This window comes from Melanotaenia boesemani, chromosome 2 (assembly GCF_017639745.1).
Source record: "Melanotaenia boesemani isolate fMelBoe1 chromosome 2, fMelBoe1.pri, whole genome shotgun sequence".
In the NCBI taxonomy this organism is placed as follows: domain Eukaryota; kingdom Metazoa; phylum Chordata; class Actinopteri; order Atheriniformes; family Melanotaeniidae; genus Melanotaenia; species Melanotaenia boesemani.
The window spans coordinates 13,265,946-13,287,916 of record NC_055683.1 but is presented as its reverse complement, the minus strand read 5'-3'; the positions used below and the strand labels follow the sequence as shown (position 1 = coordinate 13,287,916).

The 21,971-nt window shown below is 39.9% G+C and overlaps 1 protein-coding gene across 1 annotated transcript in view; it reads left to right on the top strand.

The window, feature by feature from the left end:
* Positions 1–21,971, top strand: part of smurf2 (SMAD specific E3 ubiquitin protein ligase 2) — a 58,344-nt gene that overhangs the window by 12,676 nt on the left and 23,697 nt on the right. The window contains exons 2-7 of the mRNA XM_041970152.1: positions 9,233–9,271; positions 9,732–9,840; positions 15,691–15,824; positions 20,379–20,444; positions 20,734–20,818; positions 20,973–21,056. Coding sequence (XP_041826086.1) covers positions 9,233–9,271; positions 9,732–9,840; positions 15,691–15,824; positions 20,379–20,444; positions 20,734–20,818; positions 20,973–21,056 — 517 coding nt within the window. The remainder of the gene's footprint in view (positions 1–9,232; positions 9,272–9,731; positions 9,841–15,690; positions 15,825–20,378; positions 20,445–20,733; positions 20,819–20,972; positions 21,057–21,971) is intronic.

The window sequence follows — 21,971 nt, the reverse complement described above, 5'->3', positions numbered from 1 at the left end:
TGTTTTCCTGCGCCTACAAGTCAACGTGTAGCTTGTGAAGAGCTGGACTGGGTTCCAGAAACTATACCCTGCTTCCTCCTGACTGCAGTTTAAGGGCTGAAGTTAAGTGGTGCAGCAAGGCCTTTAAAAAGTAACCCACGTTTGGTTTGAACATAAGAGTGCTGGACAGTGTGAGTTGTTAACCTTTTATAACTCTTTGGAAGATAATTGAGTTTTTTTCACTTGGGTTTAAATTTACAGTCAGATAAGCAGGTGGATATTCCTGGTCTTCAATCATGTGACTTTTGCAACCTCACATATGTCCAGCCAACAAAGTGGTGTTCAACCAAACCAAGATAGACGTAAGGCTTTTTGAGAATTTTCACAGTTTAAATGCAAGTTTATTCACTGGATACTGGAAAGAAAAAAAAAAGTCGAGCTGTCTTATGGTTAAGATCCTTGAATGTTGAAAGATTGAAAGTTCGAACTGGAGAAGTACTATCAGCTCAGTCAGTTCCTGACATTTTGATGTACCTGGTGCTTTCAGATGAGGTTTGACATAACCAAGCAGATGGACGTATAGAAAAGCTTTGAAGCCTTTAACTTCTTAGTGTGTGGATGGTTAAAAGCAGTTCAGTTAAGACCTTATATATGCTCCTTTTACACACTTAAATATGTATGCCCATGTCAAATGTTGTCAAGCATTACTGCCCAAATGCTCTAATGTGTCCTTTACGTTAACATGGTTGTTAGGTAATACATCCACTAGAGGGCAGTGTAGAGTTAAGAGTTCGGAGCTTCAGACAACCGCAAACGTTGCAGTGAAGGAGATCATGAAAATTTACATTCTTAGAGACATAAAAAAGAGGTGGTGTGGTAGACTTTATTAATGTGTGTAGCCATCAAATACATCACAGCTTCTTCGTTGTTTTGTTCCTTTCACTGGTTGGATGTGAGCTATGCCGTGTAACACTGCCACCGTGGTTTCCAGTGGTACTGCTCTGTTTGCTACATCTGGCAATGCATCAGAAAACGGACCAAATTATGCATGTAAACAATGCAGAAGACGGACAGAGTGCTTCATCCACATATATATACACACATATTTAGCATAAACGAGCCTTAAATGCCCACAGTCGTAACGGCTGTGGCTTTTATTGTCCCATTAGCTTTAATTTAGCCACAATATAACAAAAGAAGTGATTTCTCTAACCTTTCATGATGTGATCACTACCAACTCTGGCATGTTTGGTCTTCACGAGGAAGCCTGAAGTACATCTATCGGTGAACAGCTGAAACAACCAAAAGCAACATAAACGTAGGAATTTCCAAGAACAACAGCCACACTTTGGTCTACAGTGAGCTAGTTTGATCCATGCTACACGTAACTGACCAGCTAGATGAATACATCCAGTAAGATAAATTATTATTTTTTTATATGACAGTGCGCTGCCCTTGTATTGAGTTTCTCAGTGAACCAAAAACCTTATAAAAAGTGTATGAATTAAATCTGTTTATAGATATATAGATGTGTTTTATATAATATAATTTGAAACTGCCTTCTAGATGATTTCTAGTAAAAGCTCCTGCTGCATCCTACATCCTGATTGTTGCAAAAAGCTTGCATAAAGTGCCTTCAAATTTGCATGTTTTGGGACTTTTGAACATGTGCGTTAATGTAATTTTAAGTTGAGTTTGCAGAGAATATGCAGCATTTCATGTTCTGCCTCAGAATTTTTTTTTTTTTTTACCTTCGCTTCCTTGTTTTTTGTATATCTTTATAATCCATTTTTGGTGCTAGATCTTCGTCATGATGAAGCTGGTTGCTTCCCAGCTCATTCAATCAGCATTTGAGCTTCAAATAGCCTTTTTTTTTTCTCCTTAAAGGTCACATCAATTCCTCTTAGTTGGGTGAATTTTGTATGACTAACCATCAAACACCAAGCGGATGTTTTTTTTATAGAAACATCATAGAAACAACATAAGTGTTTTTTTTTCCTTATGTGTGTTCCTTAAGTACATTTGAAACAGTTGGTTTATACCATTTACTCGGCACACGCCAGTGTCATATTTTCTTCCCTTTGTAGCACATTTATTTGGCACTCTGACAGATCATAGCTGTTTTAAGGTGATGCTTCCTTCCACTGGCAAATGTTTTTTCCATCCATTTAAGAGACAACCTCCTCCCTTGGCATTCATTAGCAAAGCTAATCCTCTTGTGTGCCAGACATAAGAACTGTAGCAGACCCAGTGTTTTTATGGCCATCAGTCAGCTCTGTTTTTGTTAATGTAAATGTCCTTTGAACACATTCATTTACAGTTCTTGTGATTCAGCTTTGTTAAATGTCAAACATGACAAAAGCAATTTTTCTGGCTACATAGTATTTAGGTTCAAAGATTAGAAAAAACAACAACAAAAAAAATGTGTTGTTTCCTTAATTTGTCTGTAAACATGCCATGGAATCTCCAGCACTCTAACATCAGTCTTCCTCAGTGATGGTGGTCTACGGATCCCCTCTGCAAGACCCAACACTGGAGACAGATTGGAAACAACTCGCAGGACACGGATAAAGAACAGGTTGACTGGTACACTTATCAGCACCAACTCAGAATTCATTTTCATTTTCTCCCTCCCTTCAAGTTCCAAGTCCCAGAAAGGTTGGGCAAGAGGGGAGAGGGGAAAAAGGAAGCCCTTTGTTTATAGAAGAACAGTGTTGCACATGAGAGTGCACAGTCCTGAGCCTGAAGTCAAAACAGGGCAGACAAACAGGCAGACAGTCAGAGGAAAAGTTGTGGGGGGAGAAGAGAGGAAGAGTGAGGAGGAGATGGGGGAGTATGTTCCCTGAAGATGTCTTAGACTGTCTGGCGGGGCTGGGTCAGCGCATTGAACTGGAGGAACCAGGTGGACAGGAAGGGAGGTTCAACATGCGGTCAACCTGAGCTAGGAAGCCTGAAAAGATTTGTTTAGGTTCACACTTAGTTACAGTTTCACGCAGACAAACCACTGGCTATTTTTTTTCTAAAAATCCTCCTTCTCTCCATCTTCCTCTTATTAGGCTGTGTTTCCAGATAGTTTTGACTTGGGATAGGGATGGAATTATTACCAGGCGGCTGTCTCCATTCCCACACCCCCACTTCCTCCCCTCTCATAGCCTCTAATGTAATGGTTAACCACAGAGCAGCAGAGTAGAGGCAGCGAGAGCCCCTATTTCCCCGCGGTGTCCTGTTCTTTTCCCAAGCTTTTCTGTCTTAGCGGGTGAGAATGTGACTGCTAAAATGGCCGTATATGTTCGCTTCAAGAAATGAAAGTGGATCCATCTCGACTTGGCTAGCGATTGCTACCATGGTGACGCCTCCCCCCTTATCCCCTTCTTCCCTTAGACATCACGTGACTGCTCCCTCCCCAGGTGTTTGGCTTGCGCCTGGCAGACTTCATTGATTCGCCTGCACAGAAGAGCTCTTTGTGTGTCAGCCTGTGAGAAACTCTGCCCATCCTCTCCCCACAGGTGGGACTTTAACTTCATTCCCCATGGCCTGAATCTTGGCCTGCACTGAGCTGCTGTTAACACTCGGAGGAAATGGTTTTTATTAAAAGACGGCAAAGGAAGGATTATCAGTTGTATGTGTTTAATTTAGCGTTTTCTTAGCTGTCCTCAGGGAAGCAGCCCTGCTCGGGCTTGTAATGTAAAAAGGCCATTATGTGATTTATTAAGTTGCAGCCATGGGGAGCATACACCCAAACAACCCTGTTCCCCACAGCCACTTGATTATATTTACACTCAAATCACTGATAAATTTATTTATTTTACTTTTGGTGTATTTGAACCTGTTGTGGTTCTAGCCTATTCTAAATGATCCTAAACGTCCTGGATATTGACATTAAAACACGGGTAGAAAAGCCTTTTTCTAATGCCATTAACTTTGGTGCAACTGGAAACGTCTCGGTTCTTGTCATCCCATCGGACTCTCTGCAGTGATGTCTGTACCCTTCCCTCCCTCATCCTTCCCATCAGCCCGAGCTGCAGTCCCTGTCTGTGTGAGGCTCTGCGACCAGAATGAGAAACACAGGCAGCACAGAGACACCCTTCTCTCAGCTTAGCCTCAATACTTGCTGTCGCTATGACGACAGAGGACTTTAGATAGGGCCAAGATGCATGGGATTATGTGATGCTTTTTTGGAATTAGGGTCTGTGTTTTGTGTGATAGGGATTAAAGTTGGAGATGTAATATTTAGACAGTTTTGTGGTTTTGTTGCAGATTCAAATAATGGATCTCTCAAATTAAGACATTAGCTGTTTGATAACGGTCATGCAAATCAGGAAGAAGAAATCACCCCTTTCTTTCCTAACAAGCGAGCTTACTTTTCAGCAGCGAGCTTGCAGCCAACGATATCACGTGCAGGCCAAGCACACATCAAATATTAACAGCGCTGGTAATATGTGACGGACAATGCTCCGCACTGCTTATTGGAAATTGAGATTAGCTCAGCCTCCACTTGTGTGTCTGAAAGTGTGTGTTGTATGTAACTAAGTTTAAACTGGGAAAGAAAAAAGAGGGGAGCTGCAACAGTAACAATTGTGAGGACAATGTGCAGCAAGCGTTCATAATTTCCATTATAAAGAACACTGAACAGGGTTAAGTATTTCCATTAATGTGTTTAGACAAAAAACTGATAAGAAAGAAGGCTGATGGACCAAGCTGACCCCTCCTTAAAAAAACAGGTGAGTGTGTAAATGACACATTAACTTTTTATTTCATTGTGGTGATAGTTAAGCATTAACGTCATGGCATGCTTTACAGACTGGCAAGCCATCCCCCACAATGCAGTTTGGTCATTTTGTTTTCTGTAACCCCAAAAAATCTCACAAGGATGACTTAATCCATTTGTTTTGAGGGAATAACTCTTCTTCACTTTCCCACTAGAGTGCACCTCTTCTGTAACTCGCACATAACTAAAAACAAAGCAACACAAGCGGTAACAAGCAGACGATGTTTAACCTTTTCACTCGTTCTGGTTCTGCCATAATCCTCTATGGTAAGTGGCATTATTGAGGGTTCTTTACTAATAATTAATCATGGCGTTAAATAGTGCAATTAATTGTGAAATCAGGTAACTGTTACATCCCCAAGTCTGACAGATTGCTCAAAGTTCAGACTTTTTAAGGCCTTGTAGCTGAAGTTGATGGTCCTGTTCAGTGTCATATGACTAACACAGTAGGCTCAGATGATAAGGGCCTGTAATAACTGATAATGGAAATGATCATTGGCCTGTAGTTGATAAAAATGCTATCATTTTGTTTTTATAACCTATTGTCTTTGCATGTGTCTGTATGCATGCTTTCGTATCCATTTTTAATTTTCTGCACACAGAGCGAGAGAGGAGGTGATTTTGTTTGTCAGTATGAGCATGAGAAAGCCTGTCATGTCCTGGTTGACCAATATGAAAACACATACATGATGCTGCTCCTTTATGACAAGCGCGCCCACTTGCTTTGCTTTAGGAAGACGGCATCCCATTTTTAAAAAGTGGATTTCCATGTGTGGCCAGGCGGAGGCATCACTATTCAATTAATTTTATATATGAAAAGCCAACTCAAGACAAAAGTCGTTGCATTATATAGAAAATCTAAACAAATTAAGTGTGGTCCAGTTAAATTAAGTCCAATTTATCATTTAGTTGCAAATCCATCTGACTGTCCATCCACCCATTTTCCTCCACTTACCTAAGCCCAGGTTGAGGTGTTTCCCATCCAAAAGGGATGCATGATTCTTCTAGTGAGTTCTTGGTCCACTCCTCCCAGTCCAAGGCAACCAGAACCATCTCAGCAGCTCTACGCTGAACCCAGCTACTCTCTGAAGAAAGCTTTATTCCACATGGGCTGCAGCTGCAGTGCTGGGCGCAGTGTGAGCTGTGGAAGTGGGGCCTTAGTGTGCTGACTCAGTGTCCCAAACTGGCTCTTAGGACATGAATGAAACATTTCTGTACTTCTTAATTAAATTTTCTCACAAGATGAATATTAAACATCATTTATTCTTTTACTTTTATTGGATCAATTAGTACAGTTTGTGTCAGGAGTTTTCTCTCAATTTTCAGCTGTAACTCTGCCCCTTTAGTTTTTTTTTTTAATGAAGAGTTTATTTAAGGATAATTGTTGTGCTGCCTGGCTGCTGTGTGGCTAACTGAGAGCTGCTAACGCCCCCATAAAAGGGCCTGCATTTTCTTGGGCTTAGCATCGTTTAAGCGTTTGAGTTTTGTGATGTCTTGTTTTCTCTGAAGTTTCATTTTATCTCAGTTGTTGTTTTTGGAGTATTTTCTGCGGTCTTGTCACTGCACGTAGTTTCTTGACTTTTTTGTGGTTCGTGTTAGTCTTGTGGTTGGATGCTAACCTGAATCATTCATTTGCCTAAAACCTTTTGTCCTACACCATTAGTGGCATACAACACAACAATTATGGATACCAGCGACTTTTTAACCAAATCCACCATTTTCACCCGCTCGAAAGACTTAAACACACACACAGGTGCATGTGTAGCACATTCTCCTGTTCTTGTTAATAATTAATTGGATCACTGGAGTTGAAATGGAGAGTGAGGTGTCACAGGATCCTGTGTGTGTGTGTGTGTGTGTGTGTGTGTGTGTGTGTGTGTGTGTGTGTGCGTGTGCTCGTGCTCGTGCTTGCCTGTGTTCACCAAGAATGCGACCGAAAGTGATGTGTACCAGATGTTTTAGAAATGAGGTGGGTTTCACTGGAACGTAACACATTCCCAGGGATGTTTGTGGAGAGAAATTCTTCCTCATCTGTCCAGCATGTTCTGCAACCCCCTCCTCCTCCTCCTCCTCCTTCACCACCAGACGTCCAAGACTCTGCACCCAGTTTAGCCGACTGTTTACGCTTCTCTTTCTGTCTTTTTAATCTCTCATGCTCCTCGTGTGTGTGCAGATAGCGTGCATTTGCAGATGCTGGTGCATGAAGGGTGTGTGGGTAGAACCTTTTTAGCTCAAAGCCAAACTAATTCAGAGTGATATTCGACGTGTGCTTGTCTGGGTATGTGTGGCATGGAGTAGAAGTGCAGAGGAAAAGGCAGCGACTGATGATTGAATGCCTTAAGCTGCAGTCTGCTACCAAGGGAGTGCCTTTTTGTCTATTTATGTCAGTAAATTCAGAGCAGTCTCACCTGCTCAAAAGCGGACCAGGCGAACCAGACCAGAGAAAAATAAATAAAACAGAGGCACTTCTTATTTCCGTCGCTTTGATTTTGATACTGATTTATTTAGTCGTCTTACATGATTCACCACCAATACTGATAACAGATGCCAATTATTTTTTCTGCCAAATGATTAGTTGACTGCTCCACAACAAGCTCAAGCGATGACAAGCAAAACACGTTTTTGGAGAGGAGCGAGGCTTGAAATAATCCCAGCGTGCATCACGGCTGCCAGCAAACAGTCGTGGCATGAGAACAGGGTTATGCAGCTTAAAGCACGGCTGAGGAGCAGCAGCATGTGCAGGGGTATCGTGTAGACTTCATTGAACAAAGTAAAGGAATGGCAGCGATGAGATCATCAATATTGTGTCTCACTGTGGTCTTGGCTTAAATCGTTCCAGCTGCAGTTCCAGCTGTTGGCAAGCAGATGCTACAACTTCAGCTTCATCACATACTTTTCAGCAGCTTTTTTTTTTTCATGCCATTTCTTTGAAATACAAATACTTTGGACTTTTTTGTTTCTTCCTTCTAAGCTTATAGGGCCTGTAATAAAAAAACAACAACCATATTCTAACTTTTCTAATGCAGCATCCATCTTTAGACTAGTGAAAGAGCTGCATCGATGGCCAGACCACTTAGTGGCTGTTCCTCAGAAGGACTTTATTACAGGGAAAAAAAGAAAAACTAAACTTTTTCCATGTGCCTGACTCACTGGCTGAAACTCTGAACTCCAGACACCCAGGTGGTTACCAAGCTTCCTCATCTATCCATGCCTTGCACAGGAGGGTGGAAGTGGCTCTGCCTCATCAGCTCCACATCTCATACAGCAGATCAGCAGGATGGAGTTCGTCTGCTGCTGGCAGCCTGATTGTGTTGGAGAAACGGAGACTAAACATCTCCTCCTGCAGAAAGTCAGATTGTTTCAATAAAGGATGCAATGTGGCCTGTTTTTTATTCAGTTGTTTCATCCTTAACGTCTGTGGGAGAAAAACTTTTTAACTTTTAAACCTTGAGAGTCCTTGTTGACGAGATGTCTTGACGCCCACCATCAGCTTCTCCTGTAAATATGCGTTCTAATAAAAAATAGTTGGATCGTAGCTCTGCGGCAGCTCTTCCCAGCATGATGTATTCCTACTTTAACCCTGAACTTGATTAATTGTTTCTAGACTGATGTACGTTCCAGTCATTTTCCAGACTGTGGAACAAGCTGAAGTAGAAACACAGTCAATGCTCAAATATCCACATTTAAATCAGCATATATGGAAGAGGTCCTTGAACAGGACAGAAATAACAGGGTATTATTACATGTACTACATGTATTTTGATTATTATTGTTAAGTATTTGTTATTGTACAGCTCCTTTATAGCATCATGTTGTTATTTAGGATGAAATATATAGTGGTACTACATAGGTTGCATACTGTAATAAAGTATTGTATGTTATAGGATTATAATTACTAATATGTTATTACTATAAATCTATGAATATCATGTTTCTGCTCTTAGTATTTTTATTGCTGCATACCTCCTTGACAAACATTTGTTGTTTGAGGTTATTTATATGCTGAGAGTTAACAATCAATCAATATTTATTAATATAGCGCTTACAACACTTGAAGGTGACCAATAAAACCAGTGCAAACACAATAAAATCATGAAATGAGAAGTAGATCAATAAAATATAATAAATAAAATAAAAGAGTTATGATGGCTATATTTTTTTTATTATATGTAATGAATGTGACTGTGGTTGGTGTAGCGACTATGATAATGATGGCATTGATTATAATTCACTGGGTTGTGGAGAAGGGATGAGATTAAGTGTAGTCTTTTGACAAGGACATTTTTATGTTGCTATATTTTGGTTTTATTTCTGTTTTTATGTCTTTTCGTTCAAATAGAGATTCAGATCAAATAAAATAGTTTTCTAAAGAAAAAGTATAAAAATATTTGTGTGGTCTGAAGAAAGCATAACTGTGTTAAAGTTATAGCCATGTTGTGTTGTTTCTTAAACGTCTTATTTTTCTTTCTCTTTTCTTTTTTGCAGTCCTGTGTGCCAAAAACCTTGTGAAGAAGGACTTCTTCCGTAAGTATCTACCAATCACAGCGTCCTTATGCACGTATTGGCATACACAGCAAACACCTCTGGAACTAGAGGAATAAGTGGCTGTACTTAAATATAGACTTGAACTAGTTCCTAGTCACTTTTGCGTGACAGTCCTGCACCATTCATTCCCCTTAATTTGTAATAGGGTTTTCTTGCGTGTTGAGTGTTGTGGTGTGTTTGGGTCAGGCTGTCATGGTGAATGAGCACGTAAAGGTCCTCTGCTCACTTGAGTGGTTTCTGTGGTGCCCATTCCTGCCATTCCAAAGCTCAGGAACTGAGCAAACATTCACTCCCGGGAATATTGTGCACGTGCTGATGGGTGCCAGTGCTAATGGATGCCTATATCATATCTACTTAGCAGTTTGTTTTGCATGCCAATGGAGATTATGACACATCAATAATCTTGATCTTAGTATGATGCTTTCTTCTCTCCCTTCAGGCCTCCCTGATCCCTTTGCCAAGGTAGTTGTGGACGGGTCAGGACAATGCCACTCTACAGACACTGTGAGGAACACGCTTGACCCCAAGTGGAACCAGCACTATGATCTGTGAGTCCCAGTCCATTTTTATGACACCTCTCCCATCTGTTTCCAGAGATAAAAGAAAAGCCCCTTTTGGTTTATGCCTCACATTCCTCGTGTCTTTCTTTATTTAACTTTGATGTGTATCAGGCTTTGCCGTTTACAGGATCTAAACAGTAACAGATGCAAACAGCTCTTACATCTGGTCTCGCAGCGGCTAGATACTCTACGGTGACATAATGGCTCTGTCTAAAAATGAACCCCTGGAGCAGCGTTTAAAGCTTTAGAAGTAGTAGTATTTTCTTCCATTGACAGAAACACGTGCATGTCTTGTTGCAACCCTGCTTTGCTTTTTTGGTGCGTCCCCTGAAAGCAACCTGGAAAAAGTAGAGACAGAGCGCGTGAGTGAAAATGTGAGAGTGAAAGTTTCCAGTATTCGCCCGGTGTTTATCCAAACCATCATTTGTAGCCAACAGTGAGAGGAAGCACGTGTCTCCGTTTGTTTGGTTGCTGTGGATACGAGACCCTTTCTCTATTCAGCCATTAAATTCGCTGCTCATGTCACATTTGACAAGAGAAAGGGGCAGGGCAGTCGTGCACAAATGCACACCTTAGGAACGAACCGATGGCAAAGAAAGGAAGTGAAACTACTTTGGGCTGTAATTTGGATGAAAGTGACGTGCCCACCGTGACAGTGCATTTACCATCCATGTACCCTGTTGTAGTGTCTGTTAGTGTTTGCTCTTATGTTCAGCAGGACTCTCAGGTAGTGTGTTGGAAGAGAGAGGCTTAATGGACTAAACCAGCCTAGCCTAGACATTTATTAAAATAGCTCTTCAACCACCTGGTGTTCAGAAAACAGCCTCATGCATTAAAGCCGTTGGCAGTGACTTTTTCCATTTGTTGTATGTGCTCATGTAAGAGTGTAGACGCTCTAATAGCGCCTGTGTGTTCATGTGTGTATCCAGGACTGTGGTTTCATTGGTGCCCACAGTCAGCAAACTGGCCTGTGAACTGTGACCTTCCAGCTTTGTTGCAGGATGGGGTTGACATGCCAAGAATGGTAGACACCGTCTATCTGGCTGTCTGCCTCACGCTCACTTCTAAACCAAGGAGATAGTGATGCACAACAAGCCGACAGCCCTGCTACCCTGTCCCCATGTCAATATTGTAACCAGAGTTTTTACACAATAAATGAACTGAAAAAATAGTTAAATTCCCTCAGGACACATTCTAATATACTAGTTATTTATTTACAAACAATCAGTTGTCAAACTGAAATTTCAAATTTGTCTTCAGATAAATTCATTTAAATTTATTTTCTTTACATTTTTATTTTATATTTATTCGCTTGAATTGGTGTGTATTTATATCTTAAATAATTTTTATGTTCATTTACAGTAATTTAAAATGTATTTATTGGAATATATTTATATTTATATATTCAGCCAATTAAAAAATTGTATTTTTTTCCTCTTTGATTATTTTAAATTTGTTTGTTTTAATTTATAATTTTTCTTCAGTCAATTATAATTATTTATATACATATTTTTATTTATTTGAATTTATTTACATTTATATCTTCAGACATTTCGCATTTTTAAATTCATTTACATTTTTTCTTTATTTTAATAAATTTATATGAATTTATTTTTATATCTTCAGTAATTTATAACAAAGACAAATTTTTATTTCCATTTTTTTTTTTTAAATATTTATTTCAAAGGCATTTATTCACTGTTTGTGGACAATAGGCAGGAAATGTGTTAAGAAATCTGTCAAAATGGCAGAATTGGTCTGTTCAGGGCTTCAAATTAAATCACTGGCTTCTCTTTCTTTTGCTTTCAGTGTCACCTTTATTTATATCTAAAATATAAATGCTGCAAAACAGTCCTGTGGTGTGTAAATATAGTGATGAATTACCATTTTTCTCTGGGACTTATTTGCTGACCAGTTTAGACTCCCAGGCCGGTCCGGTGTGCGCTAACATGCTCGCGCATCACTTATGGACCTCAGTTCTAGCTTTTCCACCACTCGGTAATATACCTTCTACTTAAAACTCACATACACACGAAGGGATGTGATTATTTATATTGGCCAGTTTCATCTGAGATTTTTAGTTTTCCTTTTTCTTTGATCATATGTTCTATGCAGTAAGCTTGTAGTAAAATAAATGTCCAAATTAAAAAGCTAATCAAACTCTTTAAATCTGCTGCTTTTTCTGTTTATTGAAATTTTCCCAATGTCCTTTTGTAATGTGTGTGTGTTTTTTTGTTTTTTTTTTGCATGTGACTATTAAAAATCCAGCCAGACTAATGAATTTTATTGCGTTGTAGCTGATCCAGATGACGGGGTTTGGTTATAATACCTCCCTCCCTCCCGTCACGTCTGTCTGACATAGCAGCTCTCTCACATTGCACCCCAGACAGGCATTTGGCATTGACTCAAAATGTCCAGACGTCTTACTCACAGCCCTATTGTTTCATATCCCTTTTGGTAAGCAGCATGATAATTACAGTGGGATGCAGTTCTGCGAATCGTTCAGATGATTAGTTGAAGGCCGAAGGAGGGAGCCCACCCGAGCAGATGTGCCACAAGTTCACATGCAGCATTTTTTTTTTATCACACCCTGACCCCGTACATGAGGAGAGGTGAGGAAGAAAGCAGCACTAAGACGATACAAGAGGACAGACATGGTTGTCTCATTTTTTATTTAGATGCTGGTAAACCACTTGATCCTTCAATGTTGTTTTTTGTCAACATTGCCATGTCTCAGAGGACGGCTGAGTCAGCATGAAAGATGGTTTTTTTGTGTACTTGTCTCATCCTCTCACACATGTATTGGGAATTGGTTGCAGTATGGCTGTATGTCAGCGTGAGATGTTTAGATTTAATGAGCCAGTAGCATACTTTCAAAACAAAAATATTGAACATCAGTACAGTAATCACTTGTGTGATGAACTAAAAATGTGGAATTGTTTACATTTGCTTGGGTAATAAACACAATTTCTAATGCTATTTGATGGGTCCAAAGTTGTGGTGTGTAACAATGAAATGGGTCACCTTCACACTAGCTAGCACTGTTTGGTCTGCTGTAAATGAACCCTGGTCCATAGGTATTACGGTTCATTTGGAGCAGTGTGAACGCTCACTATGGACTAAAGAAGTAAACTCTGGTGTGCTGACGACGTGAAAGCAAACAGACCAGCCAGTGAACCAAAGAGAGGAAGCGACATAGAGCAACATGTTGATTGTGTAATTAAAATGAACCAGATGAAACAAAAGGATTTCTGGTTTTGAGGCGAGTTTTTCTGCTTTTTACCTGCTTTTTTGCTTCTTGGTCAGTGGTCGTTTTGGACCGTACCGATTCCCCAAACAAGCCGTTGTAGTGGCTGCTTGACGCTGTCTAGGCAGTTTGGTCTGCTTGAGTAAAGTACAGTGTGAAAGCAAATCAAACCAAAGGAAGGTGTGGCATTTCTCAGAATTCCCCATGTTCCAGCTCAGCTGAACTACTTCAGAAAAGGATGAGAAGAGACTCTGGCTTGCAGTCGGACATCAACTTTAGAGAACAAACTTGATGCACGTTACAGGAAAAAATCAACTTCTTCACATTTCGCACCAACAGCCTTCTCAGTCCAAATGCATCATGGGTAATGAAGTTTTACAGTAACATAAATATCTGAGTATATTTAACTTTTCTGAAATACTTTAGTTTACTTATGAAATCATGTTTAAATGAAATATCCCATCCATTTAAAACCTTTTAACCTAACAGTTTCATGAATTAACTTATTAGCATTTATTTCTTTTAATTATTTAGTTACACTAATATAATCCCTTCCTTTTTTAATAAGTCACAGCCCTCTTCCCAATCAACCAGACTCGCCAGGACTGCCCTGGTGTGAATGCTTCAAAGTTCAAGCTGTGCTAACTTGCTCATTAAGTTCTAAACATGTTTGGTTTAAGTAAACTTTATGCAGTACCCTCCTTTAATATGTGCAGGTAATATTTACAAAGTCTGTTTATTAAAAGAGCAGGTTGTTTCCTATTTAAATGTCTGATTGAGCTCAAGAATAAATTAAATTTGGAAATTTTAGCTGCTTTTTGTTGTTTGATGTAAACAAAAGTCATTCATTCTTTCATGCACGGTGGTGTGGTGGTTAGCACCGCAGCCTCACAAAGGTTGCTGGTTTGAGCCTCTGCTCGGGGGGAGGTTCAAAATGGGGGGAGGTGGCATTTCTGTTTGGAGTTTGCATGTTATCCCTGTGTGTGTGTGTGTGTGTGTAGGTTCTCTCCAGGGACTCGGGCTTCCTCCCACCGTCCAAAGACATGCATGTTAGGTTAATTGGGGTCTCTAAATTCTCCTTAGGAGTGAATGTGCGATGTGAAAGTTTTCTCTGTGTTGGCCCTGCGATGGACTGGTGACCTGTCCAGGCTGCACCCTGGTACTCACCTGCTAAATGCTGGGTTAGGCTCCAGCTTCCCCACAACCCTTAAAGGACGAAGCGGTACAAATAATTAAACAAAAGTGATTGTGTTAAGTCAGTATGTGGTATCGTCTCATATTGATCACTGACTCCTGTCACGTCATGACAAAATTTGTCGTATCTGCGAATATCTAATCCTTATCCACCTAATTATTTAGTACGTTATGTTGTAATGTAACTTTACTGTGACTGTTTTAAGTTATGATCAAAGTTATTTTTTTTACTTTAGGTATGGATGCTACGCACGTAAAGTTCGCTAATAATCTCGTACATGATCATATGTGCCTCAAAGCATGATCCCTGCTAACTGCTAATATTAAGTCACCATAAAGTTGTGTGAATTTAACAAAATCTGACACTTACATTAACAAAATTGTAAAGTTAATGTCATTCCCATCAGCCTTAGGTTTAACTTGTGATTAGCCAAACAACATCCTGAGACTCTAAAGCCCAGAGATCAACATGTTATCTGCCATATATCAGTATGTTAGCATTTCCCTCAAAATGCTGCTGTCTCATGTGACTGTAATGTTGTTTCAATGTCTTTTCTTTACGTGTGACTCTTTTTCCACATTACTTCAATCATTAACCCAATTCTTCAAAAATTCTAAGAGTGGGTTAAATCATCAAGTTTCTTAACGGCTTCTTAATGTCTCATAAAGTCTGAATAATTAGCTCATTAAAACCAAAGCATTTTTTACTGTGAGGCAAACAACCTTCAAACTCTAAGAAGTACAACGTCAGTCTGTATTTGACAGCATGACTGATGACTGTTTATACCTAATTATGTTTTCAGCTAAGTTGGTTTAATCCAGTTTGTCATGCATTTGGGGAAAATGGTCATATTTCTTTAAAATGTGTCTGTGACAAAACCATAAAGAGCTAAAAAGAACAACTTTAAAAAGCTGTTAAAAAGAAAAGGTTTGTCTCTAATTTTCCCCCTACAGACAGACTCATGAAAACAAAGTTTGACTTTTAAGATTTAAGTCAGTAAAACATTAAGCTGCGCTGCCAGCTGTTTGTCTACGGCTCTGACTTCTCCAGAGGAGTGCAACTTAATATTATAAATGATTCAAAGCTTCACAGTTAGCTTTGCTGCATGATCCGATGCTCAGGGTCAGATTTACACATTGACACACTGGCTGGAAAATCCCTCTGAGCTGCCCCACCTTCTTCCTCCCCATCCGCCTCCGTGCCTCTTGGACGTGTCTAGTAATGTGTCCTTGATGGGGAGACTTCCTAGTATCCTCTCATGTGGGTTTGTGTCTCCCCTGCCACATCCTCAGAGACACCTGCAGCACATGCTGCCATCTCATGAGCCGCTAGTTTGATCTTAACTGTACATTATTGACTTTTAAACATCTCTTCTTGTCCTTTTTCTTTTTCTCAGATACATTGGAAAGTCGGACTCCATCACCATCAGTGTGTGGAATCACAAGAAGATTCATAAGAAGCAGGGTGCTGGCTTCCTGGGCTGTGTCCGCCTTCTCTCTAATGCCATCAACCGCCTTAAAGACACAGGCTGTAAGTGTCAGTGTTGCTTTAATGTTGCAAACTCACTTCTTTTTTTTAATTGTAAAACCTCTGGAAGAATTAAGAAAACATGTGGCATGTTAACAAGAAACTACTCAGATATTTCTGTCTTGGATTAACCGTTTCCTGGGGAATTCTGGGACCAGTTGCACAAAGCACATTAACTGTGCATGCAGACTGTTCACTTCCTTGACTTCACATCAGGCAAAAGATAATACAGGTAATTGTAAATCATCATGGCTGAAAACAAGGTGTAACCCTTAAAACTCTGTGATTGATAGCTTACCTTTTAGGTAATCTACAGAAGTTTTTCAGGCATTTATATCCCATCCAGCAGGTTTACAATCCAGCTGCAAAATGTAGTTTATTCAGAGAATCAATAATAAATCCAAATTGAGTAATCCATGATAACACCATTATTTATCACATTTTCCTAATGAAAAAATATCGCCATCACTACTACGTTGCGTAGAGACCTCTATTTTGATATGGAAATTATTAAAAGCTACTTCCAATAAAACTTTCACCCATCTAGATTGCTTAAATTGACAGTAATTTCCAATCAGGAGCAGCTGAAGATCCAGAAGTGACAAGAAAATTATATGTCTGTCTGAAAAGAACAATAATATTGGCCTGGGAAAAGCCAAGAAGACGATTTTGATGTAAAAACAAGTAAAGTAGAAGTTGGTTCAGTGAGGAGAAGAGGTAAATAGCATAAATAAGTGTAAATGAGGAAAAAGTGTAAACATATAATTGGTTTCTGTTTGTTTGTTTCAGTGCCAATATTTTTTCTCCTGAAAGCCAAGACTTGAGAGAAAGACATGCAGATGAGAAAAGGCTTAGTCACTGTTGATCAGTGTTTTATTTCTGTTACTAATGAATTTGTTTTGTTGTTTTGGTCTGCTTTTATGGTGCTATATGTATTGATACATTCATTTGACATAATTTTAGTCTTATCATCTGAAAACTGAAGCTGTCCTGAAAAAAAATGTCTGGATGTGGACTGTGGTTAAAAGCTATGAGATTCTACATTAAAAAAAGAGACCAGTGAAACAAAAAATGATTTAAGAGTTGGACTGTTGTGACCAAAGATAAACAGAGATGAACTCGTGAGAGTTTCAGAAATCCGGGGTCATCTTCCTACACTGAGTCTGCTGCTACAAGCTAAGTCTGCTAAATAGCTAATAGGAGCAGTAGCAGTAGCAGTAGCATGGAGGGATGTGTTTATCAATGTGATAACCAAAACAAATGTGAACGGGGTTGATGCAGGGCTACGATTCATGTGTGCACACATCCCATGATGTTGTCAGATGCCCGTACCAGAGTGTGTAGTAGCACATTACTGACTTGTAGGCATCAGATCACTTACTGAAAAGTAGCTGTAAAGATCTGGTGGCATAAAACAGAGTAAAAGGGCTGAAAAAGCACAGCTGTGTAAAGCAGATCTGACTTTTAATGGTCAGACTGATGAAACATTATCTTCTGGTTGAATCTAAAATGTGCAATAAATTGTCTTGAATAGGCTGTCCCTGAACATGCCTCCCTGGATTTTATTCCCTTCATCTATTATTATAAACACTGCCATGGTTTGGTTAACACACAGTTAAAGATTTGTCTTTAACATTTTGTTGGTTGCTCCGGTGCTGGTGTTGCGCTGGGAAGCATGACCAAAATATTTTTTTTCTCGTGCCCATGCATGTTGAGTGCACATGCAATGATTAATTATGTTATTTTATTTTGATGTGTGTAAAGGCTTGTTTTATTTTTTTAATATGCATGAATTGAAATAAGCTTTTTTTTTAATCATGTAAACATGTTGCCTTCAGCATGAAAAGCGCTTTATAAATAAAGTTTAATTTCATTTGATGTTAAACCCATGTTTTACTGATTGAGTGAAGAATTACTGCAGCAGTTTGGCTAAGAATAGCCTTTTCCATTGTCATGAGAGTTTTCTGCTGTACAAAAAACACTTTAATGCCCACCTAATTACTGAATCCATCCTTCTGCACAGTATTTAGAGCGATGTCTTTGGCTAATATGGGTTGTGATAGCGTTGCTTGAGCCTTGTTGTTGTAGGCAGTACCTGTAGCAAATGCATGTACAAGTGACATCTGACATGAGGGTCCTCCAGCGTTTTCAGTTTTATCTGAGGATGTGGAGGGTGCTGACACTAATTTCATTCATTGTTGGTACTCCGAAGCATTTTTGTGGCTAAAGTGGTGCAGCCAATTGCTCATGTTGCTGACTCCGGTAACAACTTTAGCTCAATATAACTTTCAGAAAATAGCTGTTTGGTTGACGTCCGACCAAAACCAGACGACCGATCCAGTCCCTTTTTTCTGTATCATCCTTTTGAACTTCAGCGTCTGCTACAGCTTCTTTCTCACCGCTCAGCATCTCCAATGACAAAATGCTGTTCTGCTGCATGTTTAGCGATGCAGCAGAGAAAAAAGTTTCCCACTGAAAATCAGTTTTTATTTGTTATATTAAAATGTCTTGTATTGAAACTGACTTTCAGTATAAACCGGTATCACCCAGGACTATATTAAACCCATTTTAAAGCATTCCTTGATTATAACATCCTAGTAAAGAGTAAACCATGAATGCTGTCTCAGGAAGACTTAAGGGTGTTTTGTGAAACTCCATTTTTTAAAATTCAGGAATGTTTGATTTATGCTACCAAGAACTGTGCAGTTGGTTCCTGGGTCTTACACACATCCAAGTGCACAAAGTCCTGGTTAAAATGCTCATGCTCTGGTAGTTTAATTTCTTTGTCATCTCTGTGTTATTTGATTAACCCAGATAATTATTCTTTACTAAAGAGGAGAGAAAGTACTAAATAAATTATTGAATTGCAAATGCATTTTTTTAATTTAGCTCTTACTCTCCTCTGGCTCCCTATTGGAGTTGTAGCCATCAAGGTGCTGTGAAGTGGTTTAGATAAAGTGGGTTATAGCACCAGGCTGCTGTCAGAGTTAAGTGATTATAATGTTGAGAGGCTCCCTTTAGCGTCCTGTCTTATTCACTAAGTCTGACTGAGGCCAGACTGGAGTGTGAGAAGGGTCAGCACTCTGCCCCTAGCCAGAGCAGGAAGAGCCAATCAACATCACCCTGCAATTACAGTAAAAATGTCTCCTGTCAGAAGCCCGCTGGATAAATGAGATGGAGGCTTTAGTAAAAAAAAAAAAAAAAAAAAAGACATGCCAGACAGTTTTTAGCGACATTAGCAGCCCTTGGTGGGTTTTTCTGCACAGTGAGCAGTTACTGCAGTCTTGTTGGCTTTTCCTAGAAGCCCCTGACACTGTTGTTTTCCGGAGCGACACAGGAAACCTGAAGCTTGTGCCACAGCTGTGAGTGGTTTGCTTTTGCATTTCCTTTTTCTCCTGGCCTCCTCCTCACCCCATGGTTTCCCCCTCCAGTCTCCTTTATGGAGCGGCAGCATGCACACACACACACACAGAAAAACTAAACGCCACTATGACTAACCTCCCTCTATCTCCGTCTGCCGATCTAGACAACCGGTCATTTCACGCAGACATGCATAATTGTACAGCTATTTAAGTGTAAGCGTAGATTTGTAGCGCTCTCTCTGTTGTGGTCGATGTCATTCTTTTGTTTTTTTTTTTCTGCTTTTACCAGCAGTTGCTGTTTTGTCCCCTCCACAAGCCATGAAGAGGGCATCGGGTTGACTTTGTGTATAATAGCAGAGTGACTCGGCTTGACTGTAACGTTTATGTATAATTGCAGAGTGTTAATGTTTCTTGTTTTTGTCTATATGACTGTGCAAGTATTTTATGCATGTGAGTGCACTTTTTCTTTGCATTCTGTTTTCTCTGTGGCTGCTGACCTCTGGCCAGCCTTGTAACGCTTTGACCGTTGCCTGTTTTGGTCCCTGTTTAGTCTAGACAGACATCCTGAGCTGATCTGCATGACACCCAGACAAGAGAGAGCAGATAGTGGCATTTCTCATGTCTGCAGGCAACCTGGACATTTCTTTTGGTCTTTTTTTTTTTTTCTTCTTCTTCTTCTTCTTTCAGCCTGATCTCTCTCCTTCTCCCTCACTTTTCAAATTCCACAGACTTTAAGAAATTCAGACAAAGAGTTTCCAGACTTTGGCAGAAGTTCATGTCCATGCTAAGACTGAGCGGAATAGTGCAGGCTTTGTACTGAAATTTGTCAAATGTTTGACCCCTTGCATTTGAACTGAGGTTTGCTCTGTAGCGATGCTCAGTGAGACTTTTACAGCCCGTGGCTGTTCCACAGCCCGGACCATCTGTTCCAGGACATGGCCAAGCTGTGGTCTGCAGACAGAAGAATGAGAGACAGATAATGAGGGACAGAGGAGTTTGACTCTAAGTGATGTAAATGATACAGAGCGATGGGACTCGTCCAAGAAGGGAAAACTGGGTCCAAAAGACATGCTGGTTTTACATGTATCGTTTTCACATGATGAATCCTCTCTTTTTTTTTTTCTTCTTCTTTCATCTCTGCTCTCATTTCCTTCCTGTCTGATTGCGTCTTCTTTTTTATTTTTATTTTGAACAGATCAGAGACTAGACTTAAACAAGTTGAGCCCCAACGACAGTGACACAGTGAGGGGTCAGATAGTAGGTAAGTACAGCTTTTAAACCACATTATAAGGCTGATGATTCACATTTTGTACAAATGAAGAATGAGTCCAAGTGTGTTTGTTTAAAAAGTCCATAAAGAAACTGAGTAAAAAGTAGTTTGACTCAACCAGATCCTCCAGTGTGCCTCTGATAAAACGTAACCCTTTTCCTGTTTCTCATAAAGATGTAAAGCTACATTCTGTGTTTCGATAAAATATCTGTGCCCCGGCTGTGATCTGCTGTCTAGTAATACTAGTGTGTGTGCATTTGTCTGCCATGTGTTCCTGCAGTGAGCCTGCAGTCGAGGGACCGCATTGGCACAGGAGGTCCTGTGGTGGACTGCAGCCGTCTGTTTGACAATGATCTTCCAGATGGGTGAGTCGGGGGGTGGAATCTCTCCATTTGTTTAATTTTAGTCAAAAGTCCTAAACAACACAAGCTCGCTTCAAGTACAAGGGTTGATATATTGATAGAAAACTCACATCAGCAGCAGGTCTGCTCAGATGCCTAACCTTGTCTGTGTTTCCAGCTGGGAGGAGAGGAGGACTGCGTCTGGACGAATCCAGTACTTGAACCACATCACACGCACCACACAGTGGGAGAGGCCTACCAGGTGAGTACACTTCACAGCCCACAGAAACTTAAACCCAGACCTCTTTATGGCAGATGCCAGGAAGTCGATGGAAGACCTCATCTTGACCTCGGTGCTCCCACGCTGTGAAACTCTTGAGGAGAAAACTGAAGAGAGCCACTTTAGAGAGAAAAAATAAATAAATGGTGTCAGACAGATTTCCCCTCATGCTGAAGTGTAGTGATGTGGAAGAACCAGACAGATGATGGACGTGGATGTGGGCCATCTTTTTCTTACTACAATACGGTTACAGTAACTGTACTTTAAGAATAAATAAGTCATCCTTTTTTTTTTTTTATCAAAGCTGATTTATTTTTTGTGACAAAAGAGAATTTTAAGACAAAAAGGTATCAGTTTTACCACCAATCACCCCAAGAATCCAACCAGGTCAGAGTGCTCTGGATTATAATGCATTAATGCATCATCTTACCAACAGCCTACGTGTGTCTAACCTGTTTATATTTGATGAAGTAAAATTCATAAAACTACCAGATATGACAACTGTGCGAAGTTAATCAGCCAGTAATGCATTAAAAATAATGAAGTATATCTTCACAACTTCATGGGCTGTATGCATGATCCTGGTCTTAAAAAAAAAGCTGAGACATGTGAGATTACTACAGAAGTATCACAATCAAGATGTGTTGCTGTATCAGAGTAAATTCACCTGGAACACAGTAGAAAATGTAAATGGTTATCTTCTCCTTGAAAAAAACTGCATTACTTTCAATGAAAACCAGACAACAGCAGCCTAAAAACTGAAAAAGTTAACCTGAGCAGTTATGTTTTAATAGAGATGTTACGCAGGTAAATATATCAGTTGATGCTGATAATAAACACCTCCCATGATAGTATATCATAAAAAAGATTGTACACTTCACTAAAAAAAACCACCTT